This window comes from Geotrypetes seraphini, chromosome 9 (assembly GCF_902459505.1).
Source record: "Geotrypetes seraphini chromosome 9, aGeoSer1.1, whole genome shotgun sequence".
Lineage (NCBI taxonomy): Eukaryota > Metazoa > Chordata > Amphibia > Gymnophiona > Dermophiidae > Geotrypetes > Geotrypetes seraphini.
The window spans coordinates 161,964,316-161,987,130 of NC_047092.1; the positions used below are offsets into that span (position 1 = coordinate 161,964,316).

At 43.9% G+C, this 22,815-nt stretch overlaps 1 protein-coding gene across 3 annotated transcripts in view; it reads right to left on the bottom strand.

The window, feature by feature from the left end:
• Positions 1–9,373: 9,373 nt before the first annotated feature.
• VEPH1 (ventricular zone expressed PH domain containing 1) overlaps positions 9,374–22,815 on the bottom strand; it is a 135,230-nt gene continuing 121,788 nt past the window's right edge. For all 3 annotated transcript variants that reach the window (XM_033959270.1, XM_033959268.1, XM_033959269.1), the window contains 2 exons: positions 14,106–14,242; positions 9,374–9,695 (listed from right to left, as the gene is read on the bottom strand). In XM_033959270.1, coding sequence (XP_033815161.1) covers positions 9,459–9,695; positions 14,106–14,242 — 374 coding nt within the window. In that variant the 3' untranslated portion in view covers positions 9,374–9,458. The remainder of the gene's footprint in view (positions 9,696–14,105; positions 14,243–22,815) is intronic.

Here is a 22,815-nt window from a genome sequence, read left to right on the forward strand (position 1 = left end):
TTTCCTCTATGTAGGCTAGCGGTTTCATGACGCAGCCTCGGGGCCTTTGGTAGGCCGGCCCACATCGCATCATCAAAGCGGGCCGGCCTAGCAAAGGCCCCGAGGCTGCGTCATGAAACCGCAGCTATAATACTGTTTAGGGGTAGCTGTGTGCCGAAGTTAAAAGCACACAGAGCTACCCCTGCTTGTCTGGGGGTGCGGAGCAGGAGACATACGTGGCAGGAGTTGTTGGTGAAAGGCAGAAGTGCCGGCATAGTGCCGGCAACAGGAAGTTGCATGTCAGCTGATGCCGGCACCTTTTGCTGCGGCGGGGACCCGAATCCTTCACGGACCGGCAAGATTTTTTTGCGGACCGGCACCGGTCTGCGGACCGGCGGTTGAAGAACTGTGCATTAGAGAGATTTGAATATAATGGAAGTGACAGGCATGCATATCTGCTCCATGCATATCCATTGGGGCTACCCTGGGGACCCGATCGGCCTGGTGGTCCTCCAGGATGGGGTTGGGGACCACTGCTCTAAAGGACGCCTTAAAAGTTAGACGCTGAGTGCGATTCTACAAAGGCCGCCTAACTTAGGCGCCTAAACATTATAATCCTCTGAAGCAACCCGCTCTACTCTGTAACAGCTCTGGACATGTCCAGAAATCCTCTTCTGTGATCCGCCTTGAACCGCATGTTAATGGCGGAATAAAAATCACTAATGTAATGTAATACCATCAGATTGACTCCTGATGCAGACATTTTTGCCAAAATACACCGTATCGAGTCCTCATCTTCATCTGTTGGAAATATAGCAAGGTTTTAAACGTATCAGTTGTCAATTTTTATTTAAGTACTGATCATTTAATAACATTTTGAAATTTTTTAAAAAATTCACACCAGGTTTTTTATTTCTGTGTTTTTATAAAGTACACACATATGCACAGATTCTGACCAGCACATGAACACACATAAATTTACACCTGTGGCTAGAACAGATGGGCACCGCTTCTGCCTTGTTCAGGGTCTGGGGTCAGGGACCTCGGTTTGAGGGTCACAGGGTGGTTGGGGGCCTATTAGAATACCTGTGTTTTCTTGGGGCTGTAGGGAGGGGAGGGAGCAGACTATTAGACTACCAGGAAATGTATGTGTTTGAGTGGGTATTAAGGAGGGAGGGAGGCTGGGGGGGGGGGGAGCACTGGATCACAGGGCATCTTTTTTAATATTAGGGGAAGGAAGGTCAAATCAGGGGGCCATTAAACTACCTGGGAAAACTTTTTGAATACCTGATGCAAATTTACCCAGCTTTTTTTTTTTTTTCTGCAGATGACTGTGGGATCGTAAATGACTGCATTAAATGCATTTTAATGTGATCTGTGGTAATGGTTTCCGCACAAGTTAACAGCTGCAGTGAAAGCCTTCTTACATTGCTATCCCATGGTAAAACTATATGACTGCTAATTACATGGCTCGTTTTCTGCAAGGGCCCCTCTGTTCTTTCATTGCCAGCTCTCATTATTGAGAGTAGTTGTGCAGGACACAATGAAGCCCCGACAGCTGCTAAAATCTTGGGAAGGCTGAGAAGGTGCAAAACAGTACTGTACAAGGTCCAAGGAGGCAGGATGTGATTTAAGAATATTAAAGTCAGTGATGTTTTCCAATAAACAAATTTTAATGACCAGCTAAATAAATAAATACGTACATTTTGTAAGTTTTTTTTTTTTTTTTGCATTGCAGGTGTTGTACAGGGGGGCCGCCGAAAAGTTCTCAGCCCAACCAACAAAACTGGGACAGTCTCCATCGAGGGCTATGCACGTGGTCCACTGATAGTTAGAGGAATGGTCTAATGCCTGGCAACTAAAATTCAATGCACAGAAATGCAGAGTAATGCATTTGGGGATTAATAATCGTAAGGAACCGTATATGCTGGGAGGTGAGAAACTGATATGCACGGACGGGGAGAGGGACCTTGGGGTGATAGTGTTCGAAGATCTAAAACTGAAAAAACAGTGTGACAAGGCAGTGGCTGCTGCCAGAAGGATGCTGGGCTGTATAAAGAGAGGCGTAGCCAGTAGAAGGAGAAAGGTATTGATGCCCCTGTACAGGTCATTGGTGAGGCCCCACTTGGAGTATTGTGTTCAGTTTTGGAGACCGTATCTGGCGAAGGACGTAAGAAGACGGTCCAGAGGAGGGCGACGAAAATGATAGGAGGCTTGTGCCAGAAGACGTATGAGGAGAGACTGGAAGCCCTAAATATGTATACCCTAGAGGAAAGGAGGGACAGGGGAGATATGATTCAGACATTCAAATACTTGAAGGGTATTAACGTAGAACAAAATTTTTTCCAGAGAAAGGAAAATGGTAAAACCAGAGGACATAATTTGAGGTTGAGGGGTGGTAGATTCAAAGGCAATGTTAGGAAGTTCTACTTTACGGAGAGGGTGGTGGATGCCTGGAATGCGCTCCCGAGAGAGGTGGTGGAGAGTAAAACTGTGACTGAGTTCAAAGAAGCGAGGGATGAACACAGAGGATCTAGAATCAGAAAATAATATTAAATATTGAACTAAGGCCAGTACTGGGCAGACTTGCACGGTCTGTGTCTGTGTATGGCCGTTTGATGGGGGATGGGCTGGGGAGGGCTTCAGTGGCTTGGAGGGTGTAGATGGGCTGGAGTAAGTCTTAACAGAGATTTCGGCAGTTGGAACCCAAGCATAGTACCGGGTAAAGCTTTGGATTCTTGCCTAGAAATAGCTAAGAAAAAAAATTTAAAAATTTAAATTCAATCAGGTTGGGCAGACTGGATGGACCATTCGGGTCTTTATCTGCCGTCATCTACTATGTTACTATGTTACTATGCCATTGAAAAAAATACAGAATGAAAAAAAATGGAAAATCGCTGGACCGAGGCCCTCTTTTATTGAGGTGCGCTAGGAATTTTTGCGTGTGTTTAGCGCGCACTAAATCAACGCGTGCGCTAACCGCTAACGCGTTCATAGGATAACATGCACGCATTAGCGTTTAATGCGTGTTTGGCGCGCGCTGAAAAGCATAGCGCACCTTAGTAAAAGAGGGGGGTAAGTGTCTAGCCCTCAATGTTGACTACCTCAACTTTGTTGGTTGGGATGAGAACTTTTCAGTGGCCGCTCGTATGTTATCAATTGAAAGCTTAAAACAGGGTTCCTAAGTACAGGTATATAGTAATCAGGCACACTGCATTTTCATAATTGCCTGTCTTATTGCCTTTAGTGAAGGAAGCCTTTCACCATTATAGATTAGCGCCTAGAAATCCTCTCAACACTTAGGACAAATAAATATTTATGCACAGAAGCTTCTTTCATAACAGTTTTATTTAATATTTTCTTTTTCTACATCAATATTAATTTTTAGTTGTTTAGAAAAAAAAAATTGGTTTGTACATTTGGAGAGGCATAATCAAAACATATATCTAAGTCCGATTTGGATGTATGGTGCTTGGCGCCCAGTGGAAAAAATGCCCATTTTTGAAAAATATGTCTAGAATTTTTTTTTTTTCTTTCAAAAATCATCTACCTGGACATCCAGGCTATTGTTCTTCCAGACCATCAGGATGTGTATCTATATACTGCATTTTTGACCAAAATCTCGTCCAAGTCCCAAATGCCCAGAACAAGACCATTTGGATGTGGGAGGGGCCAATCATGTAATAGACTGGCCACCCAGACATGGCAACAGAGCAGTGGGGCACCTTACAGGGCACTGCTGTGAACTTCACAAAAAGGGCGCCACATAAACATCTCACCAGAACTTCCTTATAGGTTATGGTAAGCCCCCCAAAACCTATTATACTTACCTGTCTACAACCCTAATAGCCCTTATGGCTGTAGGTGGCACATATATGTCAGTAGAATAGGGTTTGGGGGAGGGGTTGATGGGTGCACATGTTCCACCATAAATGTAGTGGCTAGAGTGGCGTATGGGCCTAGGCCCTTCTCTCTATGTTTCACTAGCCCCCCCCCCCCCCTCAGCTACTTAAGCCACCTCTGGGCAGCTCTACTAGGCTTTCCTATAGTGGGCACTGATATTTTGGAGACAGGTATGTACTTTTTTATTCTGATCTTTGCAGGGGTCAGTGAACACTAGGGGAGTGTGTGTGGGTCTTTACTTTGTCTCTGCAGCGATTATCTGGCCACTTTGGATACCTTTTTTTGGCACTTATACCTGTTTTTACATCATCTAACTCATAACATTCAAGTTTCGTCCAGGATGTCTAGCAAAAACATTTGATTATCCCTGCAGGACGACTAAGGCTAGGTTGGCCCACATCCCACCCTAGCCACTCCTCCAGATGCCCTCCTTTCAGCTCTGGGTGCACAGCGGCATCAGAGGCCTATAAAGTCCGCCGACATGTCCAGAAAGTCAGTTTATTGGCACTAGGATGACCTGTCTTTTAGGTTGTCCAAGTGCCAACTTGGACAGGTTTTTAGACATGTCTAAGTTTTGATTATGAGCCCCTTATTGGATAACATTACATCTTGATTTTCTTAGGGATGGTTATTTGCCCCCCTCCCCCAATCGATAGTTATCATTAATGAGAATTTGCATCAAAGTCTAGGTCTCATGTGTAGACTAAACTAAACTAAACCTTAAGTTTATATACCGCATCCTCTCCATAAAGATAGAGCTCCGCACGGTTTACAGGAACTTTAATATAAGGAAGGAAAAACAAATAAGAATTAGTGATTATAAAGAGGGTAGCGAGATTTACATTTTTGAGAATAGCCAAGTTTTCAGATGCTTTCGGAATAATTGGAAGGAGCCCAGATTCCGCAGCAGGGCAGGAGGTTATTCCAAAGCTCAGTGATTTTGAAGAAAAGAGATTTCCCTAATTTTCTTGCATAGATGACGCCTTTTAACAAGAGGAAAGATAGTTTAAGTTTCTGGATGGATCTGGTAGTGTCAAGTCTCGTAGAATTCCAAGATAGTGGAATAAGGGGAGGAAGAATGCCATGCAGGATCTTGAATGTTAGGCAGGCACATTTAAAGTGAACCCTAGAAATTACTGGAAGCCAGTGAAGTTTTGACAGAAGCAGGGAAACACGATTAAATTTACTTTTTGCGAAGATCAACCTAGCCGCAGTATTCTGGATCCACTGAAGTCTTTGAAGACTTTTCTTGGTTAGACTTAGATAGATGGAGTTACAATAGTCCAGTCTGGAAAGAATGATTGATTGTTGGCGGAAGCAGGATCTCACTTTTCTCAACATGTGAAAACTAAAAAACATCTTTTTTTTTTTTACCAGAGAGTTGAGAAGGTCATTAAATGAAAGTGTAGAGTCAATGATGATGCCCAAAACTTTGCTTGAGAATTCAATCTGCAGTGTGGGACCAGAAGGTAATGAAATGAGCGTGGCTAGCTGATCTAATTTTGGGCCAAGCCAAAGTAGTTTTGTTTTGTAGCACTTCAGTATTTTTTATCTGTAGATCTGCAAAATCACAGTGTGTTTAAATTAACATCATGTTCTGGGTCTTGGTGATAGTGAGCTGTTTGTATGAACTATTCAATAACCGATGCTTCCTTCCTATATACCTCGTGGTTTCAAGTCTGTAGAATTCCTCAGGGAATAAATGACAAGTCTAGATCAGTGGTTCCCAACCCTGTCCTGGGGGACCCCTCAGCCAGTCGGGTTTTCAAGATATCCCTATGAATATGCAAGAGAGAGATTTGTATACCTGTCACTTCCATTATATGCAAATCTCTCTCATGCATATAATGCTGGGGGGCTGGGGGGTCCCCCAGGACAGTGTTGGGAACCACTGATCTAGACTGCCTGGAGTGGTGAGGCTGAGGGAGTTGAAGTGATGTAATGTGTTATTTGTGGAATGTGTCTTGAAATAAAAAGTCTGGGATGTGCCGGCCCTTCTTATGGGAGGGGCCTTAGGTATCTGGGCCAATCAGAGCCATAGGCCCCTCTCTGGTGCATCTAGGGAGGGGCCTAAGGCTCTGATTGGCCCAGACACCTAAGGCTCCTTCCATAGAAAGGACCTTAAGAAATCTTGCAAACCCGACTGTCTGGGGGTCCCCCAGGACAGGGTTGGGAACCACTGGTCTAGATGGACTAACACCTGTTCCACAAAAAGGATAGTCCAATTCTCACAGAGGACAAATAACCAGCTCTGCCTCTGTCCAAAGGAAAGGGGCTTCTGTGTAGAACTGTTGTTGTACAAACCTGGTTTTCACAGTGTAAAAGCCTCATTACTTTAGGACCCATTTCAACTTCTGTACTTACCCATTTTTTGTGATCATAGGTGCCAGCTCTGTGGGTGCTGTGGGATTTGAGTTTAGCACCCCCAATCATTTTGAAAAGCTGACTCCTAAGCTTGTGTCTATTTGGAAGGACTAAGGGGACGATTCTCAAACCCATTGTGCCTTTAATGGTGGTTTTAGCCGGTTTAGCATGGAAGTATTCTACCAGTCAATTCTCAAAAGGGCACACTGTGGTTTTTTCTGATCCTCCTGGCAGACTCTGACTCTGTCATGCAAAGTATTACGATGAAAATTAATATTTAAATGAGCACTCCAGGCAATTCTCCATTATCGCGGGTGATTCCCTAACCTTGCTGACCTTCATTTGTGGGCAAAATTTTCCAGCAGGTCTGAGCTGTAGTAGCCTTACTTTCTGGTCAGTGACTGAGTGCTAATTGGCTCAGGCATCGACAGGAAAGTAAGGCCTACCAGCTCAGACCTGCCGGAAACTTTTACCCCCCTCCCCCTGCCACCCCTGGCAGGAGAGATGCCCACTGTCTCCCGCTGCTGCCCTCAAGCAACCCCCTGACACCCCTCCAGCAGTGGGAGAGATGCCTACTTCCTCCTGCCGCTGCCATAATGCCCCTAATGCCCCCTCCATGCTTTTGATGGCCCCCTGTCTCACCTCTACCTTGTTCATGATGACTGGCTAGAGGGATGACTAATCCCTCTGGTCACCAGGCCCGCCTCTTCAAAATGGTGGGACTTTCCCTCCCTGGTGCATCCTGGGATGTGCCAGGGAAGGGTCTAAGGATCTAATTGGCCCAGGTTTCTTAAGGTCCTTCCTATGGAAGGAGCCTTAGGTGTCTGGGCCAATCAGAGCCTTAGGCCCCTCCCTAGATGCACCAGAGAGGGGCCTATGGCTCTGATTGGCCCAGATACCTAAGGCCCCTCCCATAAGAAGGGCCTTAAGCAACCCTGGCGCATCCCAGACTTTTTATTTCAAGACACATTCCACAAATAACACATTATATCCCTTCAAGTCCCTCAGCCTCACCACTCCAGGCAGCGGTAGATGATGTACACAAGAGCTATATACCTTCATTCTTCTCTTCTACCGCTTAGTAAATTTGACCACATCACCACAGCCTACCTAGACTCACATTGGTTACCAATACAAGCACAAATTCAATTCAAATTATACAGTCTATTATTCAAAGCAATAAATGGCACAGCCCCCATTTACCTAAACAACCGCCTGAACCAAAACCTCACTACTAGACAAAGAAGAACCCAGACCCCATTTACCTATCCCCCACTGAAAGGCACTCAGCGCAAGAAGATGTTCGACAGCCTACTAGCGACGCAAGCAGCGAAACTTGACCATATCATCTCTAACTTGCTGATATCAACGAGCGACCTCAAATCTTTCCGAAAAGAAATCAAAACCTTGCTATTCAAAAAATCCATCCAGATGTCTTAACTCTAACTCTGGTTTTACTCTCCATGTATTCCCCCCCCCCTAATCTCTCCTCATCTCCAGTTATTCTTTCTCTTCAAAGCCTCAAGCATGTCTACTGCTTCCCAAATTGTATATTTACTAGAACTGCACTATCTCCTATTTGTACAACACCCCGAACTGTAAATCTACTGGAATAGCCCAGTCATCTTTTCTGCATCCTAAACCCTAAATTGTAATTCTCCAATCTTCTTGTAATCCTCCTGGAAATGTCCAGCTGTTTCTTTTGTAATCCGCCCAGAACTGCAAGGTACGGGCGGAATAGAAGTCATTAATCTAATGTAATGTACTTTCCTATCATTGATGGAATTCATTTTCTTTCATAGTAACATAGTAGATGACGGCAGATAAAGACCCGAATGGTCCATCCAGTCTGCCCAACCTGATTCAATTTAAATTTTTTTTTTAAATTTTTAAATTTTTTTTTCTTCTTAGCTATTTCTGGGCAAGAATCCAAAGCTTTACCCGGTACTGTGCTTGGGTTCCAACTGGCGAAATCTCTGTTAAGACTTACTCCAGCCCATCTACACCCATCTACATCCTCCCAGCCATTGAAGCCTTCCCCAGTCCATCCTCCACCAATCTCTTTCTCTCTGTTTTATTACATTATGTTAACTTACTCATTCTGGGATGTTATGTAACTCAATCTGACGTCATTAGCCCTGAGCGGTAAATCAAATCTCTTTTTTAAAATTTTATTTAGTTTTTAATGCCAACATAAAGTGCAATACAATTTACATACAAATAATAATAATCAAATAAGCACTTATAAACAATCAAATCTATACAAAAGATAAAAATTCTCTCCCCCTTCCATCATTACCATCAGGAATAATACCAAAACAAAAGATATACCACCCCCCCTCCCGGTCTCACCCCCTCTGGATGTGTGGGTACAATACAATGGAAAATAAAGATAAAGGGCAACTATAACAAATCTACAAAAGACGTCAATGGACCCCAAACCAATTTGAATATCTTATTATGCCCCAGCAAATCAGCATTCATTTTCTCATACTTATAAATTAAGCATAAGCTCGTCCACCAGAAAAGAAAACTAAGGCGATCTTCCAATTGCGAGTAATCATTTGAATGGTTATCCTGTAAATCAAATCTCTAATAACACCTGAAATTTGAATTAGAATTTGAAATTTGTCCTCCCTTTCTGCAGGCAAAAGTATGCATTGATGACTCCGAGTTTCCCCAAATCTATTCTTTTGCTTTGACTGCATTAGATAAACTCGTCACCAAAATATTACCCCGGCATCACCAGTCTCAAGATTTTAGAAGAAAGAAAAACGTCAGAGGGAGAGGTTTGACTGAGGCTACATCAGAAGGGACAAAAGATATGAATTAACCTACAAAACTGGTTTCATTAATAAAGTCAAATACAATGTGATCAACTTTCCCACGAATCCCTTTTCTATGTTTTTCTAATTAAGGCCACATAGTTGTACAATGCCATCTCCGAGGTTGGGTTGAGTTTGCTATCTCCTAGGTTGGGTTGAGAAAGCAATATTTCCAGTACACACTTCCATGGGGGAAAGAATACATTTTCTCAGATATGTTATGCATATCAAATATGTCACATTTGGTTTTAGGTTTGGTATTTATTTCCATCTCTATGTAAGAAGTTTGAATTAGGCCTACATTTTTTTTGTTTTGCCTGTGGTAAACTTGATCGCAGTTTCTGGAACTCAGAACTCGAAATGTGTAATGCAAAATAGACGACAGCTTTACAGGTATGTCATAGCCTCTCTGTTTTCCCGCTCCTTGGCTTGTGCAATGGCCACGTTGATACACTGGAGCCATTCTTCCGTGTTTTTCTCATCTTTTGCCTTGAAAACATAGGTCTTGCTCTCCGTGAAGATCTCAAATGCTCGAGGAAGGCTTCGATCCCGGCGCTTCTTGGTCACAACCTTTACACTCTGCACTTTGCTTAGTTCTATAGGGCAATCATAAGAGTCGTCCTTCTGCAAACGGTAGAAACAAGTACGTAAATTATTTCATAAACCATTCTAGCACTTTTTAGAATATTAGAATATTAGTTTATTTATTTAGATTTTTTTTTTTTTACTTGCTGGGTCACTTTGAGGTCAGAGGCCCTCCAGATGTGGTCCTGAGCTCAGGGGCCTTCCAAAGCCCGTACAAACTGCCAGGTTTTGGAAATCTCTCCATTGCTGGGGGGAGGAGGGTTATGGCAGAGAGGAGGAGAGGTGCCAGCACCTGTGCCAGCAGTGACAGGCTTGTATCTTGCCGCAGCACACAATTTGTGATTCACTGCCCTAGGGACTGAAGACAATATTGAAACACCACTCCCCACTAACAGCAATGTAGCTGGGGGGCTCCCACTGAGCTTAGAGGGAACGGTTCATAGTCAGTGGTGCTAACAATCCAGCGCCAACAATTTGGTGCAAGACAGAAGTACGTGGGGGAAAAAGTAATTTTTAAAGAGCTCCGACGGGGGGGGGGTGTTTAGGGTGCAACCCCCCACTTTATTGGTTAGTGTTCACGCTGCTGTTGGAGGGGGATTCGGGGGGGTTGGAAACCTCCATTATAGCGAAAACTGAACTTTTTCTGATTTTTTTGGGAAAAGTTCCATTTTCTCTATAATGTGGGGGGTTTCACCCCCCCACGCCCCCCTGCAATGGCAGCGTGAACACTAACCAATAAAGTGTGTGTGTGTGTGTGGGGGGGGGTTGCCACCCCAAACCCCCAGTCGGAGCTCTTTAAAAATGATTTTTTCCCCCGCGCGCTTCTGTCTTGCGCCGAATTGTCAGTGCTGGAATGTCGGCGCGCTGGCATCTGGCGCGTGATTATTTCATCACCGAGGGAACAGTGCTTGATTGACTTTCCTGAGACAATGTGGAGCATAATCAAAACTTTCAAATGTCCAAAAACCCACCTATGTCAGAACTTGGATGTCTTAATAGCAGGGACGTCCAAGTGCTGATAATCAAAACCAACTTTCTGGATGTTCAGCAGCATTTCTAAGCCGCTGTACATCCATTTCTCAAAGGGGCATCTTGGGAGGTGTGTTATGGGTGGGCACCGACGAGCTTAGACCTGGACATCCTGAGGGAATAACCAAAGCTTTCCTAGGCAGAACTTAGACGTAGGGAGTTAGACCTGTTTTAGTTGTGTCTAAGGCCCTCTTTTACTAAGGTGCGCTAACCGATTAGCGTGCTAATCGATTTAGTGCGTGGTAAACGCTAATGCATGCATGTTAGTCTATGGATGCGTTTAGTGCACCTCAGTAAAAGAGGGTGTAAGTTTGCCAAAGATGCCTAAACTGATAAGAAGACCACTGGAATAGCGATTTTGAGCCAATAAGGGCCTTAGGTCCCCTCCACTGCTTCCCAAGATGCATTGGGAGGGGGAAGGCCTGTCAATAGGAGCATGTGGTCCTATAGGCAGGAAGGAGTGGGCTTCGCTCCTGCTGATTTGTCATCCGAAGGTATGGGGGTTGTCAGGGGGAAGGGTGTAGGGCAGGGGTTGGGAACTCCGGTCCTCGAAAGCCGTATTCCAGTCGGGTTTTCAGGATTTCCCCCAATGACTATGCATTGAAAGCAGTGCATACAATTAGATCTCATGCCTATTCCTTGGGGAAATCCTGAAAACCCGACTGGAATACGGCTCTCGAGGACCGGAGTTCCCTACCCCTGGTGTAGGGAATTGGTGGGTGTGAGGGAAAGAGGGAGGGAGAGACAAATTTTTTTCCCCTGCTGATTCAGCTGCTTCTGGCAGGGAAGTACACCATCAGCTGAGCCGGCAGGATTGCACTGAAACCGGCTGAGCTGATGGGGATTCTCCTGCCGCAGTCAGACCAGGTAGCTGAGCACGTCTGCAAAACTTGTTTTTGTGCAGTTTTCAAACAACATAGACGTACTAAGGACCAAAACGTCTGCATGGATTGTTTTCAAAAATAAAAGATAGACATCTGGAGGTTTTGATAATGGACATTTTCTCTACTGGATTTCTGGATGTCTTTTTTCAAAACGTCCAAATTAGACTTAGATGTCTTATTGAAAATGCCCCTCCACATGTCTTATTAGGCTCTTTTGTATTTAGAGACATTTGTTCAGGGACAAGGGAAGATCTAGACCAGGGGTAGGGAACTCCGGTCCTCGAGAGCCGTATTCTGGTTGGGTTTTCAGGATTTCCCCAATGAATAGGCATTGAAAGTAGTGCATGCAAATAGATCTCATGCATATTCATTGGGGAAATCCTGAAAACCCGACTGGAATATGGCTCTCGAGGACCGGAGTTCCCTACCCCTGATCTAGACCAGTGGTTCCCAACCCTGTCCTGGAGGAACACCAGGCCAATTGGGTTTTCAGGCTAGCCCTAATGAATATGCATGAAGCAAATTTGCATGCCTATCACTTCCATCATATGCAAATCTCTCTCATGCATATTCATTAGGGCTAGCCTGAAAACCCGATTGGCCTGGTGTTCCTCCAGGACAGGGTTGGGAATCACTGATCTAGACAATAAAAAAACCGAAAGACTAAAAATGTCTGATCTCCTACAAATATTTGTATCAACTACATACAGTACCAAGCTTCAATCAATATACTATATGTATTACATTACGTTTATAATCCACTTACTTTAAACAGTAAAGTTTAACCAAAGTGGTTTATAACATGGAAATTTAAATTTAAAAACCATAATACAATTACATCAGGGGTGTCCAATGTCGGTCCTCGAGGGCCGCAGTCCAGTCGGGTTTTCAGGATTTCCCCAATGAATATGCATTGAAAGCAGTGCATGCAAATAGATCTCATGCATATTCATTGAGAAAATCCTGAAAACCCGACTGGACTGCGGCCCTCGAGGACCGACATTGGACACCCCTGCATTACATCTAAGGGAATCTTAATTCTGTACCAGCAGTTTCATTCAAGTTAGCACTGTGATATTTAGAAAAAATGTTTAGATTAGAATGAAAATAAAATACACTTATTAGCCAAACTTGTAAAGAAGAGACATCCATTCAAGCATGACACAGCTAAAGAAGAAAACTGTTCAACATTATTAGCTGCCAAAAACCAGGTTTCAGCCAGAACCAAAAAAACAATGTATATATTCTTTTTTTTTTTTTTTCCAATAAAAATGTTTTCAAACCATTGCTAAAGCAATTCCAGGAAACGTTAAGCCTCTAAGGCAATAATCCTGTACGCTGGCTCCCCAGCGAACAGGAAACATTCCAATACACCTCACTATTTGTTTAGCGAGAGACAGAGATCTTGTACATTTACCAAATTCTTATGGAGTCTCAATGTGTACAGAAAGTATTACACAGACCGCAGCTGTCACTCAGAGCTGCAGTCCATGTAATTTCTCAGTTGGCTGCATGCGGATAGTGGATGAGCAGTAAAACTCATAACTGAATCCTGAGCAACGAGAGTTTTGGTACGTTCAATGACATGATACTTATCGCTCTTCAAATATTTTTGGTAACAGAGTATAAAAATAAATATAAAATACATGAAGTGAGGCATAATAGATATAGATGAGATTTAACATAAGTCAAAATTCAAGGTAAATACAGCTTTAAGCACTTAACGTTGTCTTTGTAAAACAACGAAGGCTGAAAACCTCTGTAATGGGAACTTATTTCACTATGCACTATGGGGCTCAAAATCAACCAGCTCTGGCTGTGTCTGGAGGGCCTGCACCACTGGAGGATGCGTGGAGGTGTATGATATCATCCGCGCATGCTCTGAGGCCCTCTAGATGCGGCTGGAACTGGTCAGGGCTTTCCAAAACCCGGACAGATGCCGGGCTTTGGAAAGTTCGTCCGGGATCCCGGACAGTCCTCTAAAAAGCCCTGCCCCATGCAGTTTCCCAGACGTCTGGTAACCCTATTCTGGACTATTTTCATGAAGCACTACAAACTTGGCTTTGCCCACAATAATGTCAGAATAGTGTATTCTGGGGTAGGTGTGTGGGTTTTTGTTTTTTATTTAACAGAATAAAAATGGATTAGGTCAAGATAAGTCAGGAATTCGGGAAATTGTAATCAGGAAATGTTAAAGGCTTTATTAAGGAAGGTGAGAAAGGGAAGGATTTGAATGGTGATTTCATTTGTGAACCACTGTGACTCTTTTCATTAATATATAAAAATGGGTATAAAAAATAAATATATAAAGAAGTGCTGATCTCAGGAACCCCTATGTTTTATGTTTTCTGAGCCTTTACTTTTGTGTGTTAATATTCTATCGTGATTTTCTCAGTGACTACTTCAGCGCATAAAACATTGTTCTACAAGCTCGTTACTTACAAAATTACCCCCAGAGGGAATTAACAAAGGCCTTCAGACTCCTGGAGAAGATAGAACGTGAACAAAAAGAGCCAAACCTTGTCGGAACACTCACAGATTTTCCTTTACGAAAGAGGAGCTGATTTCCTGCCAGGGTAAAGTATCGTGTTTTCCAGCGCTTGATAAACTTCCATCTGACCTGCTTTTCTTTGAGTTTGCCCTCAATGAGAGGTTGACCTTCCTGGTTTACAACTGTGAATGGAAAAGAAAAGTTGTTCAGCTTTGCCTAGATTTGTTCTTGGAGAGAGAGAGTGTGTGTATATGTGGGGGGTGGGGGGTGGGGGGGGGGGGACGACACGCTCTAAAACAGTGGTCTCAAACTCAAATCCTTTGCGGGGCCACATTTTGGATTTGTAGGTACTTGGAGGGCCGCAGAAAAAATAGTTAATGTCTTATTAAAGAAATGACAATTTTGCAAGAGGAAAAACTCTTTATAGTTTATAAAACTTTCCTTTAACAGTTAAGGAAAGATATATAAACTATAAAGAGTTTTACCTCATGCAAAATTGTCATTTCTTTAATAAGACATTAACTATTTTTTCTGCGGCCCTCCAAGTACTCTATTTTTTCTGCAGCACTTACATTTAAAGTTTAATATATTTTTTTTCTCAAAACTGGTACATTTCAATCACTATATTGAAAATAAAATCATTTTCCCTACCTTTGTTGTCTGGTGACTTTATTTTTCTGTGCTTTCAACTATGTTTCCAGGGCCTTCTTGTCCTTTGACTGTTTTTCTCTAAGTCTTCACTTTCTGCCTAGTATCCATCTTTGGCATTAACTTAATGTTCAATTTTTCTTCTTTCTTTTCAAAATCTATGTTTGCATGTCTTACCTTCCTTCCTATCTCTCTCTTCTTAAGTCCTATTTCCATGGTCTGGCATCTCTTTCCTTCCTTTCTCTCCCTCCCTCCTTCCTTCCTTTCCCCTGGTCTGGCATCTGTCTCCTTCCCTTCCCCCTTGCCCTGGCATCTCTCCCTCCCCCTCCATGGTCTGATATCTCCTTTCCTTCCCTCCTTCCCATGAACTTGGCTTCTTCTCTTGTTCCTCTCCTCTCCCTTCTCCTTCCTTCCCTCTCTTTCCACAATTGGGTGCAGCAGCAACAGAAGCATTTCCCTTCCCCCTTTCCTGTGCAGGAGAGGCATTTCTCTTCCCCTTTCCCTCCCTCTCCCTCTCCCTTTCCCTGTTCAGCAGCAGCAGCATTTCCTTAGGGTCCCCCTTTCCTATGTAGCAGAAGCATTTCTCTTTCCCCTCCCCTTCCATTCTCTTCCTTGTGGAGCAGCAGCGTGTCTGGCCAGCTTGTTCCGTTCAAAGCCGCGGGAGGCGGCTCCTTGCGAGATCCTCACCTGCGTCTGAAGCCTCTCTGATGTTGTGACGTCAGATAGGCTTCCGATGCAGGAGTGGATAGCGCGAGGAGCCGCCAACCCATGGCTTTGAACGGAACGAGCCGGCCAGACACGCTGCTGCTCCAAAAGGAAGGGAAAGGGGAAGAGAAATGCTGTTGATTGCATCCAGACTGCGGGCCGCAAATAAAACCTGGAGAGCCACATGCGGCCCGCGGGCCGCGTGTTTGAGACCGCTGCTCTAAAATGTAGAAATCTAGAAATATCAAAACACAGGTTTCCAAGATTGTCTTGTACCTGCAATTTTGCAACAGTTTGTTCATTTTTTTCACTAAGGAAAACAATTATATAATACTTGGCAGGATGTGTTGTTAGGGTAAAGTCACCTTTTCTTTTACCTAATCTCGCATACCTTCCAGTAAGTTAAAGTTTAACTGCTAAAAGGCACCTATAAAAGACTTGTTTACCAAATGATTTCTTAAGCTTGATTTGGCCACCTCACTGTTTGCTAATGGCTTTCCAGAGTAACCAGCAACACAACCTTTTTACCTGTTAACGTCAACACTATAATCCAGTTACAGTAGCAATGTATTCACAGAAGACTGAAACTGTTAAAACCTCTGTAACTGGGAATTTACAACTACTACTAATCATTTCTACAGCACTACTAGACTAGAGAGTTGCGCGGGGACAGAAATCCCACCCATCCCCGCCCGTCCCCATCAGGATCCTCTCCGTCCCCACCCATCCCCGCCAGAATCCTCTCCGTCCCCACCCATCCCCGCCAGAATCCTCTCCGTCCCCACCCATCCCCGTCAGGATCCTCTCCGTCCACACCCGTCCCCGTCAGGATCCTCTCCGTCCCCACCCATCCCCGCCAGAATCCTCTCTGTCCCCACCCATCCCCGCCAGAATCCTCTCCGTCCACACCCGTCCCCATCAGGATCCTCTCCGTCCCCACCCATCCCCGCCAGAATCCTCTCCGTCCACACCCGTCCCCATCAGGATCCTCTCCGTCCCCACCCATCCCCGCCAGAATCCTCTCCGTCCACACCCGTCCCCATCAGGATCCTCTCCGTCCCCACCCATCCCCGCCAGAATCCTCTCCGTCCACACCCGTCCCCGTCAGGATCCTCTCCGTCCCCACCCATCCCTGCAAGGAATTACCTCCATCCCTGCCCATCCCCCCAAAAAGCAGCAATTACTTCTGATAGGATCATAAATTCCACAGTTTCTTTTGGTGTTTTCCTTGTGGAATCTCTTTGGTGGAACCCTTTTTTTGTTTTCTGTTCAGGTAATTAACTTATAAACCCCCTCTTTTACTAAGGCTGACGTGTCCATTATATTATATGGACGAACACTTCTTCCAAAGCCTTCCATCCCTGTGGAAGTCCTGTTGGCTAGAAGGGGGTCCCCGTGGGAGTCCTGTGGCCAGAGGGGGGTCCCCACGGGAGTCCCGTGGGTTATGGGGGGATTCCCGCGGGACCCCCACGGGACCCACAGGATTCCCGCAATTCCCATTCCCGTGCAGACCTCTATACTAGACCTACGCAGCGCTGTGCATCAAAACATAGAAAAGACAGTCCCTGCTGAATAGAGCTTACAATCTAGTCAAGAAGGTGGGGGAATTACCAGCAGTGTGCAGTCAGGGCCTTCACCCCACCCCCCCTAAAGGCTCTGAGGCAGGGGTGTCAAAGTCCCTCCCCGAGGGCCGCAATCCAGTCCGGTTTTTAGGATTTCCCCAATGAATATGCATGAGATCTATTAGCATACAATGAAAGTGATGCATGCAAATAGATCTCATGCATATTCATTGGGGAAATCTTGAAAACCTGACTGGATTGAGGCCCTTGAGGAGGGACTTTGACACCTGTGCTCTGAGGGCATTGCTCTGAATTTGATTGGTCGAGCAGGCAACAAGCAGATGCTGCTCAGCCAATCAAATTCAGATCAGTACTGTCAAGGGGTTCGGAGAATCCTCAGCCCAAGAGTCCTGAGTTTTGGGGGTCTGGGTTTTTAAAAAACTTTTTTTTAATGCGGTTTGACTGGTTGAGCAGGCTGAACCAAACTAAACTAAAACTGGAGTACTGCGTTTAATATTGGTCGCCGTACCTTAAGAAGGATATGGTGTTACTCGAGAGGGTTCAGAGGAGAGCGACACGTCTTATAAAAGGGATGGAAAACATTTCCTACGCTGAGAGATTGGAGAAACTGGGTCTCTTTTCCCTGGAGAAGAGGAGACTTAGAGGGGATATGATAGAGACTTACAGGATCATGAAGGGCATAGAGAGAGTAGAGAGGGACAGAAAGAGAGAGAGAAAGGAAGACAGAGAGAGAGAGAGATAGAAAGAAAGGGAGAGAGACAGAAATAGAGAGAGATAGATAGAGAAAGATTGGAGAAATTGGGACTCTTTTCCCTGGAGAAGAGGAGACTTAGAGGGGATATGATAGAGACTTACAAGATCATGAAGGGCATAGAGAGAGTGAAGAGGGACAGAAAGAGAGAGAGAAAGGGAGACAGAGAGAAATATATAGAGAGAGAGCTAGAAAGAAAGAGAGAGAGAGAGAAAGGGAGAGATAGAAATAGAGAAAGAGAGAGATATAAAGAGAGAGAGAGAAAGAGAGAGAGATAGAGAAAGATTGGAGAAACTGGGACTCTTTTCCCTGGAGAAGAGGAGACTTAGAGGGGATATGATAGAGACTTACAAGATCATGAAGGGCATAGAGAGAGTAGAGAGGGACAGATTCTTCAAACTTTCAAATAATAAAAGAACAAGAGGACACTTGGAAAAGTTGAAAGTGGACAGATTCAAAACGAATGCTAGGAAGTTCTTCTTTACCCAACGTGTGTTGGACACCTGGAATGCGCTTGCAGAGAGCGTAATAGGGCAGAGTACGGTACTGGGGTTCAAGAAAGGATTGGACAATTTCCTGTTGGAAAAGGGGATAGAGGGGTATAGATAGAGGATTATTGTAGAGGCCCTGGACCTGTTGGGCCGCCGTGTGAGCGGACTGCTGAGCACGATGGACCTCAGGTCTGACCCAGCGGAGGCATTGCTTATGTTCTTATGTTACCTTTATGTACTGGGTCATCAACCAGAGGAAGCTCTGACTCGGTGAACAATAATTAAGAAAGATATGCTAAAATTACAAGGGGATTAATTTTCAAAGTGTTTAACAAATAAAAAAGTTTTTAATGATTTGCAGAAGAATTGGAAAGGACTAGGCTGCCTATTCAACAAATAAAACTGCATCAAGCATAAAGTAAACAAAAAATTACAAAAAATCAGGGCTATAGAGCTGGGGATTCACCGAGTTAACACCTCTGAGGGACATTTTCAAAAGGACGGTAAAGTCAGAATTGGGGCGTCCTGCTCATGTCCAAAGAAATGTCTATCTCACAGCCATTTCGAACAGGAAACACGTCCTGTTTGAAAATACGTGAGAACGTCTAAAAATGAACAGCCATGTTACTAACTGAAGTGCCCAAATTATGAGCCCTCAAAATTCATGGACAAAGACGTCTGTTTGGCAGCAAGTTTTTTTCCCCTCAGAATTAGTAATGCACAGAGAGGTCAATATTCCGTCTGCACTGAGGAGCATTGTGCTGGGCGCCCTTGGCATTATTCCAGGATATTCAATATCAGGCCTTGTTCGGGCATCAGCATTGAATAATCCCGTTTTGGTGGTTAAGTCAATATTCAGCACTTACCAAGCCAAGGGTTACCTTCTCTTAGGATTATTAATACAAGACGGCAATTTATTTTTTCTGTTACTGCACCTCAAATTTGGAATTCTCTCCCTATTTATTTAAGGGAAGAACGCAATCTGGAGAAGTTTAGGAGTAATTTAAAAACTTTTCTTTTTAAAGATGCTTTTGATAATTAGTTAGCAGTCCGCTGGTCAAATTTTTATTTCCATTGTTTAATTTTATGACTATTGTTTTCCCTACCTTTTGTTTTACTCCCTGATTGTCTTACTTTTCTTTAATGATTTTGTATTTCATTCTCCTTTTCCCACTTGTCCATGGTTTATAATGTCTGTTTTTTAATCCGCTCGGATGTAAAATATTGTAAAGTGTTGTATTGTGCCCCAAATATTGTAATTTTAAAAATGTTCATCGTTTAGAAATATGATTAAGCGATTAATCAAAAATTTTATGAAACTTGAAACTTATAAAGATAGGACTGGGTTTTATGTGGTCCCTTTTATGCCACCACTCTGGCTAGTTAAGTGTTGAATATTGGCAATGAACCAGCCACGTGTTGACTCTGCTCCTGGAACACCCCCCACCCCCCACACCCAATAGCTGGTTTTCGGTCATTTACAGCAGCACTAACTGGTTAAGGGCCCCTTTAGAAAGCTGTGTTAGAGGTTTTTAGTGCGAACTGGCGACGTAAATGCTCTGATGCTCATGAATACTTACCTTGCCATCCCATGCTAATAACCTCTAGCACAGCTTGATAAAGGGGGGAGGGGGGGGGGGGGAGAAAGGTGCAGCTGAAAATTAGTGGATAGCCCCGACCAAGAGATTTAACTGGTCAGGGGCTATTTCTAGCTAGTTAAATCATTTTGAGTATCAACCAGAGACTTTTTATAATCTAGGATGGAATTTTCAATTAATAGCATTGTTTTGAGTTTTTTTGTCTGCATGTCATTCTGTATAATAATAATAATAATAACTTTATTCTTATATACCGCCACAATCTTGCGACTTCTAGGCGGTTTACAATGAAGAGAAACTATCTTTTTATGTATGTTATATATTATATATTTGTGGGACATATGAATGCTTAAATAAGAAAATACTGTATATACTAGAATATAAACCTAGATTTTTGGGCAGGTCTTGGTTTATATTCAAGTCTTACTACTTAGTATTTCTATAGTGCTGCTAGATGTACACAGCACTGTACACCCTGAGGTTGTGGATTCAAATCATAGAAACATAGAAATAGACGGCAGATAAGGGCCACGGCCCATCTAGTCTGCCCACCCTAATGACCCTCCCCTACTTTTCTCTGTGAAGAGATCCCACGTGATGATCCCATTTTGTCTTAAAATCAGGCACGCTGCTTGCCTCGATCACCTGAAGTGGAAGACTATTCCAGCGATCAACCACTCTTTCGGTGAAAAAGTATTTCCTGGTGTCACCATGCAGTTTCCCGTCCCTGATTTTCCACGGATGCCCTCTTGTTGCCGTTGGACCTTTGAGAAAGAAGATATCTTCATCCACCTCGATACGGCCCGTGAGATATTTGAACGTCTCGATCATGTCTCCCCTCTCTCTGCGTTCTTCGAGTGAGTATAGCTGCAGTTTATCCAGCCGTTCCTCGTACGGAAGATCCTTGAGTCCCGAGACCATCCAGGTGGCCTTTCGCTGGACCGACTCAAGTCTCAGCACATCCTTGCGGTGATGAGGCCTCCAGAATTGTACACAGTATTCCAGATGGGGTCTCACCATGGATCTATATAATGGCATAATGACTTCAGGCTTACAGCTGACGAAACTCCTACGTATACACCCTATGATTTGTCTAGCCTTAGATGAAGCTTGCTCCACTTGATTGGCAGTCTTCATGTCTTCACTGATGATTACCCCTAAGTCCCGTTCTGCTACAGTCCTTGCTAGGATCTCGCCATTAAGGGTGTAAGTCTTGCATGGATTCTGGTTGCCAAGGTGCATGACTTTGCATTTTTTGGCATTGAACTCAGTTGCCAGGTCCTAGACCAGTGCTCCAGTAGGAGTAGGTCGTGTATCATATTGTTGGGCATTGAGTTTTTATCCCACACTGCTCCTTGTGATCCTGGGCAAGTCACTTAATCCTCATTGCCCCAGGTACATTAGGTAAAGTGGGAGCCCACCAGGACAGTTAGGGAATAATGCTTAAGTACAAATAAACAGTGCAAATAGGTTTTACTGTATAACTAGTCTACTCCTAACAAACACCCTTGTTGGAAGTAATCCCCTTTTTGAAACACAGAATGTAGGGAGAAATAAGATCTCAGAGACCTTTAAAGGCAACACTGCTTATATTTAGCAAATGCAATAGGTATTGTCACTGACTTTCAATTACTGCGAGGTCCTCGTTTCACCATCATAACGAGGTTTCTTCAGGGAAAGTGCTGTAGTGCTTGACTAGGCAGGGGCACCATTTTTTTTGAAACCTTCTGAAGAAGCCTCGTTATGATGGTGAAACGAGGGCCTCGTAGGAATTGAAAGTCGGTGCTTGCGTCAGAGAGTGGCGTTACTCATTCGTCTGGACCAAGAAAAATGCAATCACTGAAAAGTTTAGCACTATCTTTGTTTTAAAACTAATTAAAAAATTAAAAATATAAACACAGAGTGAAAACAAAAAAAATCAATCTGGGAGTTTTTTTGACCCATGATCGAGACATGACCTGCTGCGTTTGCTAAATATATGCAGTGTTGCCTTTAAAAGTCTCTGAGGTCTTTTTCCTCCCTACATTCTGTGTATCAAAAAGGGGTTTGGACTAGACTAGTTTCCCAGGAAGCCCCAGAACACTCCAACAAAGCTGTTCCAAATTGCTTTCTCCTTCCTAGTCAGCTTTGTGGGAAATTTCTTGCACTCCAGTCCCATCTTTGGTAGTTTGTCCCTGCTGTCCCAAAGGCAGAGATAGTAATAATAATAATAACAGTTTATATACCGCAATACCGTGAAGTTCTATGCGGTTTACAAAAGATTAAGAGAAGGTACAAAATGATTGAACATAGGAGAAGAGAGCGAGAGAGGGTAAAAAGTCTAGAAAACCGATATTAAGGAGAGGGAGAAGTACGGGTCAGTTGTCTAGATACAACAGGAACAGATATGTCTTTAGGCGCTTCCTGAATTCCATGTAAGTGGTGGGGGAGAGCAATTGTTCTAGGTCTTTACCCCATAATGCTGCTTGGTGTGAGAGGAGATGTTCATGGTGTTTTTTCAGTTTACAACCTCTAATAGCAGGGAAACTAGTTAAAACCACCTTGGAGACCACCTTGGAGACCATTTTGAAGTCTCCGATGACCTACTGCAGTGGCAAGTCTGCAGTATTGTATGTCACACAGCAATACCTTACCATGCTTTAGTAAAAGGCCCCCTAAGTTTACTTAGCTTGGAATCAATCTGGAATATTCTGCAAAAAAAGGTACATTTCAAAATATCAATGTCCTTGTCACAAAAGCAATGTTTGAGGGGAATGGTAGCGTGGCGAGTGTGGCAAAGTGGTTAAAGCTACAGCCTCAGCAGCCTGAGCTTGTGGGTTCAAACCCACACTGCTCCTTATGACCCTGGGCAAGTCACTTAATCCCCCCATTGCCCCAGGTACGTTAGATAGATTGTGAGCCCGCCGGGACAGAGAGGGAAAACAGCTTGAGTACCTGAATAAATGCATGTAAACCATTCTGAGCTCCCCTGGGAGAATG